The following is a 24,583-nucleotide window of genomic DNA, read 5'->3' on the forward strand; positions in this document are numbered from 1 at the left end:
TTGGTAGTGTGTATCAGTACTCTGTGGTATTATTCTGTATTAGTAGTGTGTATCAGTACTCTGTGGTATTATTCTGTATTGGTAGTATGTATCAGTACTCTGTAGTATTATTCTGTATTAGTAGTGTGTATCAGTACTCTGTAGTATTATTCTGTATTAGTAGTGTGTATCAGTACTCTGTAGTATTATTCTGTATTGGTAGTGTGTATCAGTACTCTGTAGTATTATTCTGTATTAGTAGTGTGTATCAGTACTCTGTGGTATTATTCTGTATTAGTAGTGTGTATCAGTACTCTGTAGTATTATTCTGTATTAGTAGTGTGTATCAGTACTCTGTAGTATTATTCTGTATTAGTAGTGTGTATCAGTACTCTGTGGTATTATTCTGTATTGGTAGTATGTATCAGTACTCTGTAGTATTATTCTGTATTAGTAGTGTGTATCAGTACTCTGTGGTATTATTCTGTATTGGTAGTATGTATCAGTACTCTGTAGTATTATTCTGTATTAGTAGTGTGTATCAGTACTCTGTAGTATTATTCTGTATTAGTAGTGTGTATCAGTACTCTGTAGTATTATTCTGTATTGGTAGTGTGTATCAGTACTCTGTAGTATTATTCTGTATTAGTAGTGTGTATCAGTACTCTGTAGTATTATTCTGTATTGGTAGTGTGTATCAGTACTCTGTAGTATTATTCTGTATTAGTAGTGTGTATCAGTACTCTGTAGTATTATTCTGTATTAGTAGTGTGTATCAGTACTCTGTAGTATTATTCTGTATTAGTAGTACGTATCAGTACTCTGTAGTATTATTCTGTATTAGTAGTGTGTATCAGTACTCTGTAGTATTATTCTGTATTAGTAGTGTGTATCAGTACTCTGTAGTATTATTCTGTATTGGTAGTGTGTATCAGTACTCTGTAGTATTATTATGTATTAGTAGTGTGTATCAGTACTCTGTAGTATTATTATGTATTAGTAGTGTGTATCAGTACTCTGTAGTATTATTCTGTATTAGTAGTACGTATCAGTACTCTGTAGTATTATTCTGTATTAGTAGTGTGTATCAGTACTCTGTAGTATTATTCTGTATTAGTAGTGTGTATCAGTACTCTGTAGTATTATTCTGTATTGGTAGTGTGTATCAGTACTCTGTAGTATTATTCTGTATTAGTAGTGTGTATCAGTACTCTGTAGTATTATTCTGTATTGGTAGTGTGTATCAGTACTCTGTAGTATTATTATGTATTAGTAGTGTGTATCAGTACTCTGTAGTATTATTCTGTATTAGTAGTGTGTATCAGTACTCTGTAGTATTATTATGTATTAGTAGTGTGTATCAGTACTCTGTAGTATTATTCTGTATTAGTAGTGTGTATCAGTACTCTGTAGTATTATTCTGTATTAGTAGTGTGTATCAGTACTCTGTAGTATTATTCTGTATTGGTAGTGTGTATCAGTACTCTGTGGTATTATTCTATATTAGTAGTGTGTATCAGTACTCTGTAGTATTATTCTGTATTGGTAGTGTGTATCAGTACTCTGTAGTATTATTCTGTATTAGTAGTGTGTATCAGTACTCTGTAGTATTATTCTGTATTAGTAGTGTGTATCAGTACTCTGTAGTATTATTCTGTATTAGTAGTGTGTATCAGTACTCTGTAGTATTATTCTGTATTGGTAGTGTGTATCAGTACTCTGTAGTATTATTCTGTATTGGTAGTGTGTATCAGTACTCTGTAGTATTATTCTGTATTAGTAGTGTGTATCAGTACTCTGTAGTATTATTCTGTATTGGTAGTGTGTATCAGTACTCTGTGGTATTATTCTATATTAGTAGTGTGTATCAGTACTCTGTAGTATTATTCTGTATTGGTAGTGTGTATCAGTACTCTGTAGTATTATTCTGTATTAGTAGTGTGTATCAGTACTCTGTAGTATTATTCTGTATTAGTAGTGTGTATCAGTACTCTGTAGTATTATTCTGTATTAGTAGTGTGTATCAGTACTCTGTAGTATTATTCTGTATTGGTAGTGTGTATCAGTACTCTGTAGTATTATTCTGTATTAGTAGTGTGTATCAGTACTCTGTAGTATTATTCTGTATTGGTAGTGTGTATCAGTACTCTGTAGTATTATTCTGTATTAGTAGTGTGTATCAGTACTCTGTAGTATTATTCTGTATTAGTAGTGTGTATCAGTACTCTGTAGTATTATTCTGTATTAGTAGTACGTATCAGTACTCTGTAGTATTATTCTGTATTAGTAGTGTGTATCAGTACTCTGTAGTATTATTCTGTATTAGTAGTGTGTATCAGTACTCTGTAGTATTATTCTATATTAGTAGTGTGTATCAGTACTCTGTAGTATTATTCTGTATTGGTAGTGTGTATCAGTACTCTGTAGTATTATTCTGTATTAGTAGTGTGTATCAGTACTCTGTAGTATTATTCTGTATTAGTAGTGTGTATCAGTACTCTGTAGTATTATTCTGTATTAGTAGTGTGTATCAGTACTCTGTAGTATTATTCTGTATTGGTAGTGTGTATCAGTACTCTGTAGTATTATTCTGTATTAGTAGTGTGTATCAGTACTCTGTAGTATTATTCTGTATTGGTAGTGTGTATCAGTACTCTGTGGTATTATTCTGTATTAGTAGTGTGTATCAGTACTCTGTAGTATTATTCTGTATTGGTAGTGTGTATCAGTACTCTGTAGTATTATTCTGTATTGGTAGTGTGTATCAGTACTCTGTAGTATTATTCTGTATTAGTAGTGTGTATCAGTACTCTGTGGTATTATTCTGTATTGGTAGTGTGTATCAGTACTCTGTAGTATTATTCTGTATTAGTAGTGTGTATCAGTACTCTGTAGTATTATTCTGTATTGGTAGTGTGTATCAGTACTCTGTAGTATTATTCTGTATTAGTAGTGTGTATCAGTACTCTGTAGTATTATTCTGTATTAGTAGTGTGTATCAGTACTCTGTAGTATTATTCTGTATTGGTAGTGTGTATCAGTACTCTGTAGTATTATTCTGTATTAGTAGTGTGTATCAGTACTCTGTAGTATTATTCTGTATTGGTAGTGTGTATCAGTACTCTGTGGTATTATTCTGTATTGGTAGTGTGTATCAGTACTCTGTAGTATTATTCTGTATTAGTAGTGTGTAGCAGTACTCTGTAGTATTATTCTGTATTAGTAGTGTGTATCAGTACTCTGTAGTATTATTCTGTATTGGTAGTGTGCATCAGTACTCTGTGGTATTATTCTGTATTGGTAGTGTGTATCAGTACTCTGTGGTATTATTCTGTATTGGTAGTGTGTATCAGTACTCTGTGGTATTATTCTGTATTAGTAGTGTGTATCAGTACTCTGTAGTATTATTCTGTATTAGTAGTGTGTATCAGTACTCTGTAGTATTATTCTGTATTGGTAGTGTGTATCAGTACTCTGTGGTATTATTCTGTATTGGTAGTGTGTATCAGTACTCTGTAGTATTATTCTGTATTGGTAGTGTGTATCAGTACTCTGTAGTATTATTCTGTATTGGTAGTGTGTATCAGTACTCTGTAGTATTATTCTGTATTAGTAGTGTGTATCAGTACTCTGTGGTATTATTCTGTATTAGTAGTGTGTATCAGTACTCTGTAGTATTATTCTGTATTAGTAGTGTGTATCAGTACTCTGTAGTATTATTCTGTATTAGTAGTGTGTATCAGTACTCTGTAGTATTATTCTGTATTAGTAGTGTGTATCAGTACTCTGTGGTATTATTCTGTATTAGTAGTGTGTATCAGTACTCTGTAGTATTATTCTGTATTAGTAGTGTGTATCAGTACTCTGTAGTATTATTCTGTATTAGTAGTGTGTATCAGTACTCTGTAGTATTATTCTGTATTAGTAGTGTGTATCAGTACTCTGTAGTATTATTCTGTATTGGTAGTGTGTATCAGTACTCTGTAGTATTATTCTGTATTGGTAGTGTGTATCAGTACTCTGTAGTATTATTCTGTATTAGTAGTGTGTATCAGTACTCTGTAGTATTATTCTGCATTAGTAGTGTGTATCAGTACTCTGTGGTATTATTCTGTATTAGTAGTGTGTATCAGTACTCTGTAGTATTATTCTGTATTAGTAGTGTGTATCAGTACTCTGTGGTATTATTCTGTATTAGTAGTGTGTATCAGTACTCTGTAGTATTATTATGTATTAGTAGTGTGTATCAGTACTCTGTAGTATTATTCTGTATTGGTAGTGTGTATCAGTACTCTAGTATTATTCTGTATTGGTAGTGTGTATCAGTACTCTGTAGTATTATTCTGTATTGGTAGTGTGTATCAGTACTCTGTAGTATTATTCTGTATTAGTAGTGTGTATCAGTACTCTGTAGTATTATTCTGTATTGGTAGTGTGTATCAGTACTCTGTGGTATTATTCTGTATTGGTAGTGTGTATCAGTACTCTGTAGTATTATTCTGTATTGGTAGTGTGTATCAGTACTCTGTAGTATTATTCTGTATTGGTAGTGTGTATCAGTACTCTGTGGTATTATTCTGTATTAGTAGTGTGTATCAGTACTCTGTAGTATTATTCTGTATTGGTAGTATGTATCAGTACTCTGTAGTATTATTCTGTATTGGTAGTGTGTATAAGTACTCTGTGGTATTATTCTGTATTGGTAATGTGTATCAGTACTCTGTAGTATTATTCTGTATTGGTAGTATGTATCAGTACTCTGTAGTATTATTCTGTATTGGTAGTATGTATCAGTACTCTGTAGTATTATTCTGTATTGGTAGTGTGTATAAGTACTCTGTGGTATTATTCTGTATTAGTAGTGTGTATCAGTACTCTGTAGTATTATTCTGTATTGGTAGTGTGTATCAGTACTCTGTGGTATTATTCTGTATTAGTAGTGTGTATCAGTACTCTGTGGTATTATTCTGTATTAGTAGTGTGTATCAGTACTCTGTGGTATTATTCTGTATTAGTAGTGTGTATCAGTACTCTGTAGTATTATTCTGTATTAGTAGTGTGTATCAGTACTCTGTAGTATTATTCTGTATTGGTAGTGTGTATCAGTACTCTGTAGTATTATTCTGTATTGGTAGTGTGTATCAGTACTCTGTAGTATTATTCTGTATTGGTAGTGTGTATCAGTACTCTGTAGTATTATTCTGTATTGGTAGTATGTATCAGTACTCTGTAGTATTATTCTGTATTGGTAGTGTGTATAAGTACTCTGTGGTATTATTCTGTATTAGTAGTGTGTATCAGTACTCTGTAGTATTATTCTGTATTAGTAGTGTGTATCAGTACTCTGTAGTATTATTCTGTATTAGTAGTGTGTATCAGTACTCTGTAGTATTATTCTGTATTGGTAGTGTGTATCAGTACTCTGTAGTATTATTCTGTATTGGTAGTGTGTATCAGTACTCTGTAGTATTATTCTGTATTGGTAGTGTGTATCAGTACTCTGTAGTATTATTCTGTATTAGTAGTGTGTATCAGTACTCTGTAGTATTATTCTGTATTGGTAGTGTGTATCAGTACTCTGTAGTATTATTCTGTATTAGTAGTGTGTATCAGTACTCTGTAGTATTATTCTGTATTGGTAGTGTGTATCAGTACTCTGTAGTATTATTCTGTATTAGTAGTGTGTATCAGTACTCTGTAGTATTATTCTGTATTAGTAGTGCGTATCAGTACTCTGTAGTATTATTCTGTATTGGTAGTGTGTATCAGTACTCTGTAGTATTATTCTGTATTGGTAGTGTGTATCAGTACTCTGTGGTATTATTCTGTATTGGTAGTGTGTATCAGTACTCTGTGGTATTATTCTGTATTGGTAGTGTGTATCAGTACTCTGTAGTATTATTCTGTATTGGTAGTGTGTATCAGTACTCTGTGGTATTATTCTGTATTGGTAGTGTGTATCAGTACTCTGTGGTATTATTCTGTATTAGTAGTGTGTATCAGTACTCTGTAGTATTATTCTGTATTGGTAGTGTGTATCAGTACTCTGTAGTATTATTCTGTATTGGTAGTGTGTATCAGTACTCTGTGGTATTATTCTGTATTGGTAGTGTGTATCAGTACTCTGTAGTATTATTCTGTATTAGTAGTGTGTATCAGTACTCTGTAGTATTATTCTGTATTGGTAGTGTGTATCAGTACTCTGTAGTATTATTCTGTATTGGTAGTGTGTATCAGTACTCTGTGGTATTATTCTGTATTGGTAGTGTGTATCAGTACTCTGTGGTATTATTCTGTATTAGTAGTGTGTATCAGTACTCTGTAGTATTATTCTGTATTGGTAGTGCGTATCAGTACTCTGTAGTATTATTCTGTATTGGTAGTGTGTATCAGTACTCTGTAGTATTATTCTGTATTAGTAGTGTGTATCAGTACTCTGTGGTATTATTCTGTATTGGTAGTGTGTATCAGTACTCTGTAGTATTATTCTGTATTGGTAGTGTGTATCAGTACTCTGTAGTATTATTCTGTATTGGTAGTGTGTATCAGTACTCTGTAGTATTATTCTGTATTAGTAGTGTGTATCAGTACTCTGTAGTATTATTCTGTATTAGTAGTGCGTATCAGTACTCTGTAGTATTATTCTGTATTGGTAGTGTGTATCAGTACTCTGTAGTATTATTCTGTATTGGTAGTGTGTATCAGTACTCTGTGGTATTATTCTGTATTGGTAGTGTGTATCAGTACTCTGTGGTATTATTCTGTATTGGTAGTGTGTATCAGTACTCTGTGGTATTATTCTGTATTGGTAGTGTGTATCAGTACTCTGTAGTATTATTCTGTATTGGTAGTGTGTATCAGTACTCTGTAGTATTATTCTGTATTAGTAGTGTGTATCAGTACTCTGTAGTATTATTCTGTATTGGTAGTGTGTATCAGTACTCTGTAGTATTATTCTGTATTAGTAGTGTGTATCAGTACTCTGTAGTATTATTCTGTATTGGTAGTGTGTATCAGTACTCTGTAGTATTATTCTGTATTAGTAGTGTGTATCAGTACTCTGTAGTATTATTCTGTATTAGTAGTGTGTATCAGTACTCTGTGGTATTATTCTGTATTGGTAGTGTGTATCAGTACTCTGTGGTATTATTCTGTATTGGTAGTGTGTATCAGTACTCTGTAGTATTATTCTGTATTGGTAGTGTGTATCAGTACTCTGTGGTATTATTCTGTATTGGTAGTGTGTATCAGTACTCTGTAGTATTATTCTGTATTGGTAGTGTGTATCAGTACTCTGTAGTATTATTCTGTATTGGTAGTGTGTATCAGTACTCTGTGGTATTATTCTGTATTGGTAGTGTGTATCAGTACTCTGTAGTATTATTCTGTATTGGTAGTGTGTATCAGTACTCTGTGGTATTATTCTGTATTGGTAGTGTGTATCAGTACTCTGTAGTATTATTCTGTATTGGTAGTGTGTATCAGTACTCTGTGGTATTATTCTGTATTGGTAGTGTGTATCAGTACTCTGTAGTATTATTCTGTATTGGTAGTGTGTATCAGTACTCTGTAGTATTATTCTGTATTGGTAGTGTGTATCAGTACTCTGTAGTATTATTCTGTATTAGTAGTGTGTATCAGTACTCTGTAGTATTATTCTGTATTGGTAGTGTGTATCAGTACTCTGTAGTATTATTCTGTATTGGTAGTGTGTATCAGTACTCTGTAGTATTATTCTGTATTGGTAGTGTGTATCAGTACTCTGTGGTATTATTCTATATTAGTAGTGTGTATCAGTACTCTGTAGTATTATTCTGTATTGGTAGTGTGTATCAGTACTCTGTAGTATTATTCTGTATTGGTAGTGTGTATCAGTACTCTGTGGTATTATTCTGTATTGGTAGTGTGTATCAGTACTCTGTAGTATTATTCTGTATTAGTAGTGTGTATCAGTACTCTGTAGTATTATTCTGTATTAGTAGTGTGTATCAGTACTCTGTAGTATTATTCTGTATTGGTAGTGTGTATCAGTACTCTGTAGTATTATTCTGTATTGGTAGTGTGTATAAGTACTCTGTAGTATTATTCTGTATTGGTAGTGTGTATCAGTACTCTGTAGTATTATTCTGTATTGGTAGTGTGTATCAGTACTCTGTAGTAGTACTGTTCTCTGACCCGTAGAGCAGCAGCAGCAGAGCGAGCACCGGCAGGTTGGTAGAGGAGACGTAGGCTTGTTGTTGGAAACAGATGAAGATGATGACGACCAGCGTTGCCGGGACGATGTAGTTACACTGTAGAGACACAAACAACAACATTAACAACACTGATACACACACACACACGTTACACACTGTATCTATTGATGGATACTACTGATGGTATATATTGATACTACTGATGGATACTACTGATGGATACTACTGATGGTATATATTGATGGTATATATTGATGGATACTACTGATGGTATATATTGATACTACTGATGGATACTACTGATGGTATATATTGATACTACTGATGGATACTACTGATGGATACTACTGATGGTATATATTGATACTACTGATGGATACTACTGATGGTATATATATTGATGGATACTACTGATGGATACTACTGATGGATACTACTGATGGATACTACTGATGGATACTACTGATGGATACTACTGATGGTATATATTGATACTACTGATGGATACTACTGATGGTATATATTGATACTACTGATGGATACTACTGATGGTATCTGCTGATGGTATATATTGATAGTATATATTGATGGATACTACTGATGGTATATATTGATACTACTGATGGATACTACTGATGGATACTATTGATGGTATCTGCTGATGGTATATATTGATGGTATCTATTGATGGATACTATTGATGGATACTATTGATGGATACTACTGATGGTATATATTGATGGTATCTATTGATGGATACTATTGATGGATACTACTGATGGTATATATTGATGGTATCTATTGATGGATACTATTGATGGATACTATTGATGGATACTACTGATGGTATATATTGATACTACTGATGGATACTACTGATGGTATATATTGATACTACTGATGGATACTACTGATGGTATATATTGATACTACTGATGGATACTACTGATGGTATATATTGATACTACTGATGGATACTACTGATGGTATATATTGATACTACTGATGGATACTACTGATGGTATCTATTGATGGATACTACTGATGGTATATATTGATAGTATATATTGATGGATACTACTGATGGTATATATTGATGGTATCTATTGATGGATACTATTGATGGATACTACTGATGGATACTACTGATGGTATATATTGATACTACTGATGGATACTACTGATGGATACTACTGATGGATACTACTGATGGATACTACTGATGGATACTACTGATGGATACTACTGATGGTATCTATTGATACTACTGATGGATACTACTGATGGATACTACTGATGGATACTACTGATGGATACTACTGATGGATACTACTGATGGATACTACTGATGGATACTACTGATGGTATATATTGATACTACTGATGGATACTACTGATGGATACTACTGATGGATACTACTGATGGATACTACTGATGGTATCTATTGATGGATACTACTGATGGTATATATTGATAGTATATATTGATGGATACTACTGATGGTATATATTGATGGTATCTATTGATGGATACTATTGATGGATACTACTGATGGATACTACTGATGGTATATATTGATACTACTGATGGATACTACTGATGGATACTACTGATGGTATCTATTGATGGATACTACTGATGGATACTACTGATGGTATATATTGATACTACTGATGGATACTACTGATGGTATATATATTGATGGTATATATTGATGGATACTACTGATGGATACTACTGATGGATACTACTGATGGACACTACTGATGGATACTACTGATGGTATATATTGATACTACTGATGGATACTACTGATGGTATATATTGATACTACTGATGGATACTACTGATGGTATATATTGATACTACTGATGGATACTACTGATGGTATCTGCTGATGGTATATATTGATAGTATATATTGATGGATACTACTGATGGTATATATTGATACTACTGATGGATACTACTGATGGATACTATTGATGGTATCTGCTGATGGTATATATTGATAGTATATATTGATGGATACTACTGATGGTATATATTGATACTACTGATGGATACTACTGATGGTATATATTGATACTACTGATGGATACTACTGATGGTATATATTGATACTACTGATGGATACTACTGATGGTATCTATTGATGGATACTACTGATGGTATATATTGATAGTATATATTGATGGATACTACTGATGGTATCTATTGATGGATACTACTGATGGATACTACTGATGGTATATATTGATGGATACTACTGATGGATACTACTGATGGTATATATTGATGGTATCTATTGATGGATACTATTGATGGATACTACTGATGGATACTACTGATGGTATATATTGATACTACTGATGGATACTACTGATGGATACTACTGATGGTATCTATTGATGGATACTACTGATGGATACTACTGATGGTACATATTGATGGATACTATTGATGGATACTACTGATGGTACATATTGATGGATACTATTGATGGATACTACTGATGGATACTACTGATGGTACATATTGATGGATACTATTGATGGATACTACTGATGGTATCTATTGATGGATACTACTGATGGATACTACTGATGGTATATATTGATGGATACTACTGATGGATACTACTGATGGTATATATTGATGGATACTACTGATGGATACTACTGATGGTATATATTGATGGATACTACTGATGGTATATATTGATGGATACTATTGATGGATACTACTGATGGTATATATTGATGGATACTACTGATGGTATATATTGATGGTATCTATTGATGGATACTACTGATGGTATATATTGATAGTATATATTGATGGATACTACTGATGGTATATATTGATGGATACTACTGATGGATACTACTGATGGTATATATTGATGGATACTATTGATGGATACTATTGATGGTATCTATTGATGGATACTATTGATGGTATCTGCTGATGGCATATATTGATGGTATATATTGATGGATACTACTGATGGTATCTGCTGATGGCATATATTGATGGTATCTATTGATGGATACTATTGATGGTATCTATTGATGGATACTACTGATGGCATCTATTGATGGATACTATTGATGGTATCTGCTGATGGCATATATTGATGGTATATATTGATGGATACTACTGATGGTATCTGCTGATGGCATATATTGATGGTATATATTGATGGATACTATTGATGGTATCTATTGATGGATACTACTGATGGCATCTATTGATGGATACTATTGATGGTATCTGCTGATGGCATATATTGATGGTATATATTGATGGATACTACTGATGGCATCTATTGATGGATACTATTGATGGATACTACTGATGGCATCTATTGATGGATACTATTGATGGTATCTGCTGATGGTATCTATTGATGGTATATATTGATGGATACTACTGATGGTATCTATTGATGGATACTACTGCTGGCATCTATTGATGGATACTATTGATGGATACTACTGATGGATACTACTGATGGTATATATTGATGGATACTATTGATGGATACTACTGATGGTATATATTGATGGATACTATTGATGGATACTACTGATGGCATCTATTGATGGATACTATTGATGGATACTATTGATGGATACTACTGATGGTATATATTGATGGATACTATTGATGGATACTACTGATGGTATCTATTGATGGATACTACTGATGGATACTACTGATGGATACTACTGATGGCATCTATTGATGGATACTATTGATGGCATCTATTGATGGATACTATTGATGGATACTACTGATGGATACTACTGATGGTATATATTGATGGATACTATTGATGGATACTACTGATGGCATCTATTGATGGATACTATTGATGGCATCTGCTGATGGTATCTATTGATGGTATATATTGATGGATACTACTGATGGCATCTATTGATGGATACTATTGATGGTATCTGCTGATGGTATATATTGATGGATACTACTGATGGTATATATTGATGGATACTACTGATGGTATCTGCTGATGGTATATATTGATGGCATCTATTGATCTGTTGACGGTACATTGATCGTATCCTCTCAGAATGAACATCCTATTCTCACCATGTCCCAGATGAAGTTGGCCACCCAGTAGAGCAGCGGCTGCACTCCGCTGATGAACTGCATGTGTTTGGCTTTACTGACTCGCTCCTGGATGAGGAAGACCACAAAGCTGGCCGGGACGAAGGACATGGCGAATATCACACAGATGGACACCAGGACGTCCACAGAAGTCGTTACCCTGGAGACAGACAGGAGGAGGAGTCAGGTCTGTGTGGTGTCAGTCTCATGGTGTACTTCCTGTCAGGTCAGTAGTCTCATGGTGTACTTCCTGTCAGGTCAGTAGTCTCATGGTGTACTTCCTGTCAGGTCAGTAGTCTCAGGTGTACTTCCTGTCAGGTCAGTAGTCTCAGGTGTACTTCCTGTCAGGTCAGTGGTCTCAGGTGTACTTCCTGTCAGGTCAGTAGTCTCAGGTGTACTTCCTGTCAGGTCAGTAGTGTCAGGTGTACTTCCTGTCAGGTCAGTAGTCTCAGGTGTACTTCCTGTCAGGTCAGTAGTCTCAGGTGTACTTCCTGTCAGGTCAGTGGTCTCAGGTGTACTTCCTGTCAGGTCAGTAGTCTCAGGTGTACTTCCTGTCAGGTCAGTAGTGTCAGGTGTACTTACTGTCAGGTCAGTAGTGTCAGGTGTACTTCCTGTCAGGTGTACTTCCTGTCAGGTCAGTAGTCTCAGGTGTACTTCCTGTCAGGTCAGTCGTCTCAGGTGTACTTCCTGTCAGGTCAGTAGTCTCAGGTGTACTTCCTGTCAGGTCAGTAGTCTCAGGTGTACTTCCTGTCAGGTCAGTCGTCTCAGGTGTACTTCCTGTCAGGTCAGTAGTCTCAGGTGTACTTCCTGTCAGGTCAGTAGTCTCAGGTGTACTTCCTGTCAGGTCAGTAGTCTCAGGTGTACTTCCTGTCAGGTCAGTCGTCTCAGGTGTACTTCCTGTCAGGTCAGTAGTCTCAGGTGTACTTCCTGTCAGGTCAGTCGTCTCAGGTGTACTTCCTGTCAGGTCAGTAGTCTCAGGTGTACTTCCTGTCAGGTCAGTCGTCTCAGGTGTACTTCCTCTCAGTACTCACAGAGCCACCTGTGAGAGCTGCTCCTTGGTGAGGTTCAGAGGGTGGTTGAAGGCCCTGATGCCGTACTGGTTGGGGTCTGTCCCTTCAGGCAGGTTTGCCCTCAGGATGCCGTTGTTCATCACGTTGATGAAGGCTCCGATGCTGTGCCAGCCTTTGTTGTTGAACCAGATCTGAGGACGGTTCACATTTCATTATTCCATTATTTGTCATGAGTCAGTAATTATAATAATAACAGCCGTAGTTTAGTAGAAACAAGCTTCTCCTGGAGCTTTCAACCACGTCACAGGGTCTTCTTCAGTCCTTCAGTTTCTCACCTTCACGTTGTTCTTTGTGTCCAAACCGTTGATGAAGCCTGACAGACTGTCGAGGAATCGATCTGCTGCCGCTCCCTGAAACATCCAGCACTTCATTCAGTCACAGTGTAGATCATTGAACTAACTTACTTCTTTTAATCTATTTAGTTAATTTAATTGATTGAGATTTCTTAGTTTGTTTACTTATTTATTGAATTAAACTAATTAAAGACTTTCTGAAGCTTGAACCAACCTTCTGTAGCTCAAAGATCTTTCTGACTCGTTCGATGGCATCGTCGATCTCATTGGCCGGTGGGAGGACCTGAGTGCTCCTGGCGCCCAATGAGAAGCCTCCGTACCTGCAGAGAGAAAAAACAGATCAATGTGTGACAAACAGGAAACAACGACAGTTTATGGTTGACAAAATAAAAGCAGAAGAAAGAAAAACACTGACCTGAACTCGTTCACCCAAACTTTGTTCTTCAGACTGTGAACAGACAGCAGCTTTTAGTCACCAAGTAACACTGTGTACTTCATGTACTACTGTGTACGTCTGTGTCCACTGTGTACTACTGTGTATTACTGTGTATCTACAGTGTACTCTGTGTATATACAGTATATTAAATATGTATATTCTGTGTATTACATGTGTATCTACAGTGTACTCTGTGTATATACAGTATATTAAATGTGTATTACATGTGTATCTACAGTGTACTCTGTGTATATACAGTATATTAAATGTGTATTACATGTGTATCTACAGTGTACTCTGTGTATCTACAGTATATTAAATGTGTATATCCTGTGTATTACTGTGTATCTACAGTGTATCTTCAGAGTATTACATGTGTATCTAATGTGTATCTACAGTGTATTTAATGTGTATATTCTCTGTATTTCTGTGTATATGTACTGCAGTATATTGTCTCACCTCTTGCCGATGATCTGAGCGTATGTTTTCACCAGGTAGTCTGAGATGTTTCTTCCTGTCAGGTTCTGCAGAGTGTCATTGGCGCTCAGCTTCATCTGGACACCAACAGTCATTTCTTTAACAACATTACTATTAACTGTAAATCATGTATTGTACGACTACATTCGACACGGTCGACCATGCCATACTCCTAGAAAGACTAAAAATCTGGGTGGGACTCTCTGGCACAGCACTGAACTGGTTTGAATCCTACTTGAAGGGCCGAGAATACTTTGTGTCTGTAGCTGATTACACATCAGAGCTGACTAAAATTACATGTGGTGTTCCCCAAGGTTCAATACTGGGGCCTCTTCTGTTCAACATCTACATGCTTCCACTAGCTCAGATTATGGAAAACAACAAAGTGTGTTATCATAATTATGCAGACGACACACAAATCTACAGAACTATGTCACCAGGGGACTATAATCCCATACAAGGGCTGGGTAACTGCATTGAACAAACCAACAACTGGATGTGCCAGAATGTTCTTCAATTAAACAAAGATAAAACAGAAGTAATTGTTTTTGGTACCAAGGACGAACAATTGAAAATCACCGCTCAGCTTCAGTCACTGATGTTAAAACCCACAAACCAAGCCAGAAATCTAGGTGTAGTTATGGATTCAGACCTCAACCTGAACAGCCATATCAAGACAATTACAAAATCAGCCTCCTATCACCTGAAGAATATATCAAGGATTAGAGGACTTATGTCTCAACAGGATTTGGAAAAACTTGTCCATGCATTTATCTTCAGCAGACTGGACTACTGTAACGGTGTGTTTACAGGTCTCTGTAAAAAGTCCGTCAGAAAGCTGCAGCTGATTCAGAACGCTGCAGCTCGAGTCCTCACTAAGACCAGGAGGGTGGACCACATCACTCCAGTTCTGAGGTCTTTGCACTGGCTTCCTGTCCAACAAAGAATTGACTTTAAAATCCTGCTGTTGGTTTACAAAGCACTGAATGGTTTAGGGCCAAAATACATCTCTGATCTGCTGCTACCTTATGAACCATCCCGACCCCTCAGGTCGTCTGGGACCGGTCTACTATCTGTTCCCAGAGTCAGAACTAAACATGGAGAAGCAGCGTTCAGTTTTTCTGCTCCACATATCTGGAACAAAGTCCCAGAAAGCTGCAGGTCTGCTGAGACCCTCAGCTCATTTAAATCAAGATTGAAGACTTTTCTGTTTGCTGCCTTTAATTCAACCAGGTTCAAGGATATATTAATCAATTTCCTGCATTTCTGCATTTTACTGCTGCATTTTATTTCTTACACTGTTTTTTAATGTTTTTAATGTTCTTAATGTTCTTAATTCTTTTTAAATCTCCTTTTCTTTTGCCTTATGTTTTGATGTTTTTAATGGTTTTATGTGAAGCACTTTGAATTACCTTGTTGTTGAAATGTGCTATACAAATAAACTTGCCTTGCCTTACTGTTTCTTTACCGTTACTATATAATAATGTCAATAACAACAATGTTCTTTGTGCTGTTTTCCGCACACACACCATTATATATCTTCCGATGAAGATATATAATATTTACATGAATATATTTTAACAGAGGCCCAATGATGCGTTCAGGTTGAGGTCTGGGTCAGATGGTCTGACCTCAGGGGGGGGCAGTCCTCCAGCTCCAGCAGGACAGTCCGGCAGCATCTTCTTCTTGCCGTCACAGCTGCAGAAACAGGCCGGAGACGGATCCTCCATGGTCCAGTTTGTGGAACTGAACAGCTGCTGGAGGCTTTCAGGGACATTAGGAATCTGCCAGTCCTCATCGCCCATCGTACAGGGAGCCTCTCTGAGGACGGGCAGATAATCAATGATCATACTGCATGTGTGATTACCTCATGCTTAAAGATACAGGACAAATGAGGATGAAGATATATACACTCTTTATATACATATACTGTATATTTAGGTAATATATTGTTTGTATATGTTTTCTTACGGGATGGGATGTCCATCCATGCAGCGAGTCCCGAAGCCCGGAGCGTCCAGCAGAGCGCCTAACAACTTCTGCATGTTGCCGTCTCCGGGAGCGTCATCACTGACACACAAACAAACAAGACACATACAAACATTTAACTCAGCCTGTCAGAGAGTGTGTAACAGGTATGTTTCTACTGTTAGTAGAACTGTTTTACTGCAGTGTAGGACAGTTTAGTGCAGTGTAGGACAGTTTAGTGCAGTGTAGGACAGTTTAGTACAGTGTAGGACAGTTTAGTACATTGTGGGACAGTTTAGTGCAGTGTAGTACAGTGTAGGACAGTTTAGTGCAGTGTGGGACAGTTTAGTGCAGTGTGGGACAGTTTAGTGCAGTGTAGGACAATTTAGTACAGTGTGGGACAGTTTAGTACAGTGTGGGACAGTTTAGTGAAGTGTAGGACAGTTTAGTACAGTGTGGGGCAGTTTAGTACAGTGTGGGACAGTTTAGTGCAGTGTAGGACAGTTTAGTACAGTGTAGTACAGTGTATGACAGTTTAGTACAGTGTGGGACAGTTGTGTACAGTGGGGGACAGTTTAGTACAGTGTGGGACAGTTTAGTAAAGTGGGGGACAGTTTAGTACAGTGTGGGACAGTTTAGTGAAGTGGGGGGCAGTTTAGTAAAGTGGGGGACAGTTTAGTACAGTGTGGGACAGTTGTGTACAGTGTAGGACAGTTTAGTACAGTGTGGGACAGTTTAGTAAAGTGGGGGACAGTTGAGTACAGTGTAGGACAGTTTAGTACAGTGTGGGACAGTTTAGTAAAGTGGGGGACAGTTGTGTACAGTGTGGGATAGTTTAGTTCAGTGTGGGACAGTTTAGTACAGTGGGGGACAGTTTAGTACAGTGTGGGACAGTTTAGTGCAGTGTGAGACAGTTTAGTACAGTGTGGGATAGTTTAGGACAGTGTGGGACAGTTTAGTACAGTGTGGGACAGTTTAGTACAGTGTGGGACAGTTGTGTACAGTGTGGGACAGTTTAGTACAGTGTGGGATAGTTTAGGACAGTGTGGGACAGTTTAGTACAGTGTGGGACAGTTTAGTACAGTGTGGGGCAGTTTAGTACAGTGTGGGACAGTTTAGTGCAGTGTAGGACAGTTTAGTACAGTGTAGTACAGTGTATGACAGTTTAGTACAGTGTGGGACAGTTGTGTACAGTGGGGGACAGTTTAGTACAGTGTGGGACAGTTTAGTAAAGTGGGGGACAGTTTAGTGCAGTGTGGGACAGTTTAGTACAGTGTGGGACAGTTTAGTACAGTGTGGGACAGTTTAGTGAAGTGGGGGGCAGTTTAGTAAAGTGGGGGACAGTTTAGTACAGTGTGGGACAGTTGTGTACAGTGTAGGACAGTTTAGTACAGTGTGGGACAGTTTAGTAAAGTGGGGGACAGTTGAGTACAGTGTGGGACAGTTGTGTACAGTGTAGGACAGTTTAGTACAGTGTGGGACAGTTTAGTAAAGTGGGGGACAGTTGTGTACAGTGTGGGATAGTTTAGTTCAGTGTGGGACAGTTTAGTACAGTGGGGGACAGTTTAGTACAGTGTGGGACAGTTTAGTGCAGTGTGGGACAGTTTAGTACAGTGTGGGATAGTTTAGGACAGTGTGGGACAGTTTAGTACAGTGTGGGACAGTTTAGTACAGTGTGGGACAGTTTAGTACAGTGTGGGATAGTTTAGGACAGTGTGGGACAGTTTAGTACAGTGTGGGACAGTTTAGTACAGTGTGGGACAGTTGTGTACAGTGTAGGATAGTTTAGTACAGTGTGGGACAGTTGTGTACAGTGTGGGACAGTTTAGTACAGTGTGGGACAGTTGTGTACAGTGGGGGACAGTTTAGTCCAGTGTGGGACAGTTTAGTACAGTGTGGGATAGTTTAGTACAGTGTGGGACAGTTGTGTACAGTGTGGGACAGTGTAGTACAGTGTGGGATAGTTTAGTACAGTGTGGGACAGCTTAGTACAGTGTGGGATAGTTTAGTACAGTGGGGGACAGTTTAGTACAGTGTGGGACAGTTTAGTGCAGTGTGGGACAGTTTAGTACAGTGTGGGATAGTTTAGTACAGTGGGGGACAGTTTAGTAAAGTGTGGGATAGTTTCGTACAGTGTGGGACAGTTTAGTCGTGTGGGACAGTTTAGTACAGTGTGGGACAGTTTAGTACAGTGTGGGACAGTTGTGTACAGTGTGGGACAGTTTAGTACAGTGTGTGACAGTTTAGTACAGTGTGGGACGGTTTGGTACAGTGTGAGACAGTTGTGTACAGTGTGGGACAGTTTAGTACAGTGTGGGACAGTTGTGTACAGTGTGGGACAGTTTAGTACAGTGTGGGATAGTTTAGGACAGTGTGGGACAGTTTAGTACAGTGTGGGACAGTTGTGTACAGTGTGGGACAGTTTAGTACAGTGTGGGACGGTTTGGTACAGTGGGGGACAGTTGTGTACAGTGTGGGACAGTTTAGTACAGTGGAGGACAGTTGTGTACAGTGTGGGACAGTTTAGTCCAGTGGGGGACAGTTGTGTACAGTGGGGGACAGTTTAGTACAGTGTGGGACAGTTTAGTACAGTGTGGGACAGTTTAGTACAGTGTGGGACAGTTTAGTCCAGTGTGGGACAGTTTAGTACAGTGTGGGACAGTTTAGTACAGTGTGGGACAGCTTAGTACAGTGTGGGACAGTTTAGTACAGTGTGGGACAGCTTAGTACAGTGTGGGACAGCTTAGTACAGTGTGGGACAGTTTAGTACAGTGTGGGACAGCTTAGTACAGTGTGGGACAGTTTAGTACAGTGTGGGACAGTTTAGTACAGTGTGGGATAGTTTAGTACAGTGTGGGACAGTTTAGTACAGTGTGGGATAGTTTAGTACAGTGTGGGATAGTTTAGTACAGTGTGGGACAGTTTAGTACAGTGTGGGACAGTTTAGTACAGTGTGGGACAGTTTAGTACAGTGTGGGATAGTTTAGTACAGTGTGGGACAGTTTAGTACAGTGTGGGATGGTTTGGTACAGTGGGGGACAGTTGTGTACAGTATGGGACAGTTTAGTACAGTGGGGGACAGTTGTGTACAGTGTGGGACAGTTTAGTACAGTGGGGGACAGTTGTGTACTGTAAGAAATTTGAGCATAGAACTGAGTTTAGTAGATATAATAAAAGTGTTTAATAATTCATAATTAAGAATTCATAATTAGTCATAATCATAAGTGTATTGGGAATGCATCATTAAGATAAACATAAAGTGTTTTAGGATAAGTAGCTAAAAGACATGAAGCTTCTGCCAAGTTGCAGAAGTTTAACTTTTATACTGAAGGATTATCATAGAAGGATTAAGTCATAACTGACAGTCATTGAATGTGTTAGCTGCTCAGGGAGAGAGAGATGTGGAGACAGGCGTTTACTGAAGTGCATGGAGAAGTTAGCTAACGAAGATTGAGCTAGACGGAAGGGGAGGAGTCGCGAACGAATATGTGGGCGGGATAGAAGTGTTTTTCTGCTTCTTTTTAGCGTGTGGTTGCCTGTGTCCTGGGACCAGAGGTAGTTTTTTCCAAAGTGGGGTAATATTGTAATATTTCACAGGAGTATGTACTCCAATGTTTAACTGTAATCGTACTTGCATCAGTGGGATTAAATCCTTTTAACTGTAAACCAGTTTTGGTAGAGTTATTATTGCAGCGTGTGAACTGCACGAAGCAGCTGGACACACGTGTGCTCTGGCCTCCTCCACGTTGGGGTGAGTTTCATCCTCAACAGTACCTGATGAAGGTGACCTGGTCTTCATACATCCAGGGCTGCAGCTCCAGACTGGGATATTTTCCAAAAGGAGGTATGATTAGACTGAAGACCAGAGCGATGCACACGAACACAGCAGGAAGAACAATCTGCAATAAAAATAGAACTTTGAAAAGTGAACAAATCTGTCAAAAATGACGATATATTGACGGTCAGCGTACTTGAGCGAAGAAGCCCTTCCTGGAGCGTCGAGCAAACAGAAATCGTTTCCACATCAGAGCTACAAACTGCTGCCTCTTCAGACTCCAGCCTTTCACCTCATACGAGCCTTTACCGTCAGTACAGTTCAACCAGTCCGTCTCCCGGCACTCTGAGGGGTCACATGAGGTCACACAGGTCACGTGAGTGAGTATGTGATCATGTTTCATGACTATGTAATGATTCGGTTATTCTAACGTTGGTAACATAAATACAACATATCGTGGACCTGGATCTCCGTCAGACTCGTTGCAGTCATCCTCTGTTAAAGGTCTCAGACAGCTCTGATGGTCTCCTCCACCGAAGGCATGAGTCCTCCTCCGCCTCCGGACAGGAAGTGTACCATCTGAACACACACACACACACACACACACACAGCAGTGTGTAGTAGATGTAGTTAAATGTTTCAGTGTGGGTTGACTGGATTTCAGACTCTTGAGGTCAGAGGTCACTCCTCACCTGAGGGCACTTCAGTATCGACTCCGTTATCTTCAGCCACTTTCAGGAACACTTTCAGGAAAATCTACAAGTCAAAAAACACACACATATATGTATATGTATAAATATATATATATATACACATATATATATATACACATATATATACCCACGATATATATATATATTTGTGTTGGGCAACGATTCAAATTTTTAATCGCCACGAATCTCATTGTTATGCACAAAATTCAACAATGAATTCAAAAGTAGTGTATTGTGCACTTTTATTTTAAAGTGCTGCTCTATGAACTAAAGGTCAACAACATTTGGTGTGAACACTTTAAACACATCAGGTTGTTGTTAGCAGCAGTGTTCTCTTCACACAGCAGCAGTTATAACACAGTTATAATGATTCTGATCAGAGATATTCAGCCGGTGTTCATAACTTTATCTTCATGTGTGTAAGAGATGATATTTAAATATCCTTCTTGAAAACTGCAAACCTATCTACGTCATGTTTTTATGTCTGTTAAATTCTCAGTAGTGATACGAAATGATGCTTATTGTACATATCACAAACAAAACACTTTAAAAACTCTAAAACAATAATATCATCTTTTCTTTTTTGCTTTTTTTGGTCTTTAGGTCAGACACATAATAACGCTGATTACCGTAATATGTGTGGTATTTGTGATAAATGTACTTTGGGACATAGAGGGTGATAGGAAGCTGTACTTGGAGGGACTTAGGACCCAGGGGAGTGTAGGTGAAGCGTGAACCTGTAGTCTGTAGCGTGGCAGTGACCTGCATGAGGAAGTTATGCTAATACAGAGTTGAGTTCAGAGCAGTTTGTTCTCTCGCGATTATATGTTCATTTAAAAACACACAATATGTATTTTAATATTCACGTTGGATCCTGTAACGAGACGTGTGTGCGTGTGTGAGACAGGAGGGACCGACGGTGACGGAGTGAACGGGGTTCCGGTCCGGCCGTGTCCGGGCGTGTTCACCGCTCGCTGCCCGGTTCTTCTGTAAAAATGTCCGCTTAATAATAATAAAAAACCGCTGCGTCAACGCGCGATTAAATAATTGTCTGCGTTAATGAATGAATGCGTTAACGTGATAACAACGTGTTGACTTGCCCAGCACTAGTATATATATGTGCAATGATATTTTCCAATCATGTGGACTTGGACCAAAGTCAGATGACGGAGAGAAGTTTGTCTGTTTTGTCGTATTCACACTTTAATATTTGAGTATTATTCATGAATATTTCTAATTCTTATAGTATAACAAACGTCACCTCCTCCAGCGTGGTGTCGGACACTCCGTAGCTGGAGATGCCGAGGTCGGGCAGCTTGAGGTCCAGGTCTTTGAAGAGCTCCACGAAGGCCCCGTCCTTGGCGGCGCTGTAGGGCAGGACGTAGGTCAGCTCGTGGCCGAGGTCCTCCACCAGGCGGGCGGCGGAGACGTGACACAGGATCAGACCCGAGATCAGGGACACGTCGGGGGGCACGAAGGGGACGTTGCAAATGGACGCCGCCGGCCCGTTTTCTAAGGACATGAGACACAGATCAGATCCACCTGAAGGTGAACGAATCAAACGCTCTGCAGGAACAGAGAGCTCACCGATGGTAGCGGCCTCACTTTCATGATCGCTGCCGAGTCCGGCGTCACTGCTGCTGACCGAGGCACACTCCTCCTGAAACACAAAGTACACAATAAGTACTGCTCCTCCTGAAACACAAAGTACACAATAAGTACTCCTCCTGAAACACAAAGTACACAATAAGTACTCCTCCTGAAACACAAAGTACACAATAAGTACTCCTCCTGAAACACAAAGTACACAATAAGTACTCCTCCTGAAACACAAAGTACACAATAAGTACTCCTCCTGAAACACAAAGTACACAATAAGTACTGCTCCTGAAACACAAAGTACACAATAAGTACTGCTCCTCCTGAAACACAAAGTACACAATAAGTACTGCTCCTGAAACACAAAGTACACAATAAGTACTGCTCCTGAAACACAAAGTACACAATAAGTACTGCTCCTGAAACACAAAGTACACAATAAGTACTACTCCTCCTGAAACACAAAGTACACAATAAGTACTGCTCCTCCTGAAACACAAAGTACACAATAAGTACTCCTCCTGAAACACAAAGTACACAATAAGTACTCCTCCTGAAACACAAAGTACACAATAAGTACTCCTCCTGAAACACAAAGTACACAATAAGTACTCCTCCTGAAACACAAAGTACACAATAAGTACTCCTCCTGAAACACAAAGTACACAATAAGTACTGCTCCTGAAACACAAAGTACACAATAAGTACTGCTCCTCCTGAAACACAAAGTACACAATAAGTACTGCTCCTGAAACACAAAGTACACAATAAGTACTGCTCCTCCTGAAACACAAAGTACACAATAAGTACTGCTCCTGAAACACAAAGTACACAATAAGTACTCCTCCTGAAACACAAAGTACACAATAAGTACTGCTCCTCCTGAAACACAAAGTACACAATAAGTACTGCTCCTCCTGAAACACAAAGTACACAATAAGTACTGCTCCTCCTGAAACACAAAGTACACAATAAGTACTGCTCCTGAAACACAAAGTACACAATAAGTACTGCTCCTCCTGAAACACAAAGTACACAATAAGTACTGCTCCTGAAACACAAAGTACACAATAAGTACTCCTCCTGAAACACAAAGTACACAATAAGTACTCCTCCTGAAACACAAAGTACACAATAAGTACTCCTCCTGAAACACAAAGTACACAATAAGTACTCCTCCTGAAACACAAAGTACACAATAAGTACTGCTCCTCCTGAAACACAAAGTACACAATAAGTACTGCTCCTGAAACACAAAGTACACAATAAGTACTCCTCCTGAAACACAAAGTACACAATAAGTACTGCTCCTGAAACACAAAGTACACAATAAGTACTCCTCCTGAAACACAAAGTACACAATAAGTACTCCTCCTCCTGAAACACAAAGTACACAATAAGTACTGCTCCTCCTGAAACACAAAGTACACAATAAGTACTGCTCCTCCTGAAACACAAAGTACACAATAAGTACTGCTCCTGAAACACAAAGTACACAATAAGTACTGCTCCTGAAACACAAAGTACACAATAAGTACTCCTCCTGAAACACAAAGTACACAATAAGTACTCCTCCTCCTGAAACACAAAGTACACAATAAGTACTGCTCCTCCTGAAACACAAAGTACACAATAAGTACTGCTCCTCCTGAAACACAAAGTACACAATAAGTACTGCTCCTGAAACACAAAGTACACAATAAATACTCCTCCTGAAACACAAAGTACACAATAAGTACTGCTCCTCCTGAAACACAAAGTACAAAATAAGTACTCCTCCTGAAACACAAAGTACACAATAAGTACTCCTCCTGAAACACAAAGTACACAATAAGTACTCCTCCTGAAACACAAAGTACACAATAAGTACTCCTCCTGAAACACAAAGTACACAATAAGTACTGCTCCTGAAACACAAAGTACACAATAAGTACTCCTCCTGAA

General features: G+C 38.1%; 1 protein-coding gene across 1 annotated transcript in view; it reads right to left on the reverse strand.

The window, feature by feature from the left end:
- The window catches only part of abca1b (ATP-binding cassette, sub-family A (ABC1), member 1B), a 59,962-nt gene that overhangs the window by 5,515 nt on the left and 29,864 nt on the right, over positions 1-24,583 (reverse strand). The window contains exons 23-37 of the mRNA XM_079269248.1: positions 22,628-22,700; positions 22,302-22,552; positions 21,020-21,083; positions 20,790-20,906; positions 20,524-20,672; positions 20,327-20,451; positions 16,556-16,654; positions 16,216-16,405; positions 14,567-14,661; positions 14,087-14,119; positions 13,886-13,991; positions 13,654-13,728; positions 13,340-13,509; positions 12,291-12,468; positions 8,144-8,270 (exon numbers count right to left, since the gene is read on the reverse strand). Coding sequence (XP_079125374.1) covers positions 8,144-8,270; positions 12,291-12,468; positions 13,340-13,509; positions 13,654-13,728; positions 13,886-13,991; positions 14,087-14,119; positions 14,567-14,661; positions 16,216-16,405; positions 16,556-16,654; positions 20,327-20,451; positions 20,524-20,672; positions 20,790-20,906; positions 21,020-21,083; positions 22,302-22,552; positions 22,628-22,700 — 1,852 coding nt within the window. The remainder of the gene's footprint in view (positions 1-8,143; positions 8,271-12,290; positions 12,469-13,339; positions 13,510-13,653; positions 13,729-13,885; positions 13,992-14,086; positions 14,120-14,566; positions 14,662-16,215; positions 16,406-16,555; positions 16,655-20,326; positions 20,452-20,523; positions 20,673-20,789; positions 20,907-21,019; positions 21,084-22,301; positions 22,553-22,627; positions 22,701-24,583) is intronic.

Source organism: Melanostigma gelatinosum (genome assembly GCF_949748355.1).
Source record: "Melanostigma gelatinosum genome assembly, chromosome: 5".
Classification (NCBI taxonomy): domain Eukaryota; kingdom Metazoa; phylum Chordata; class Actinopteri; order Perciformes; family Zoarcidae; genus Melanostigma; species Melanostigma gelatinosum.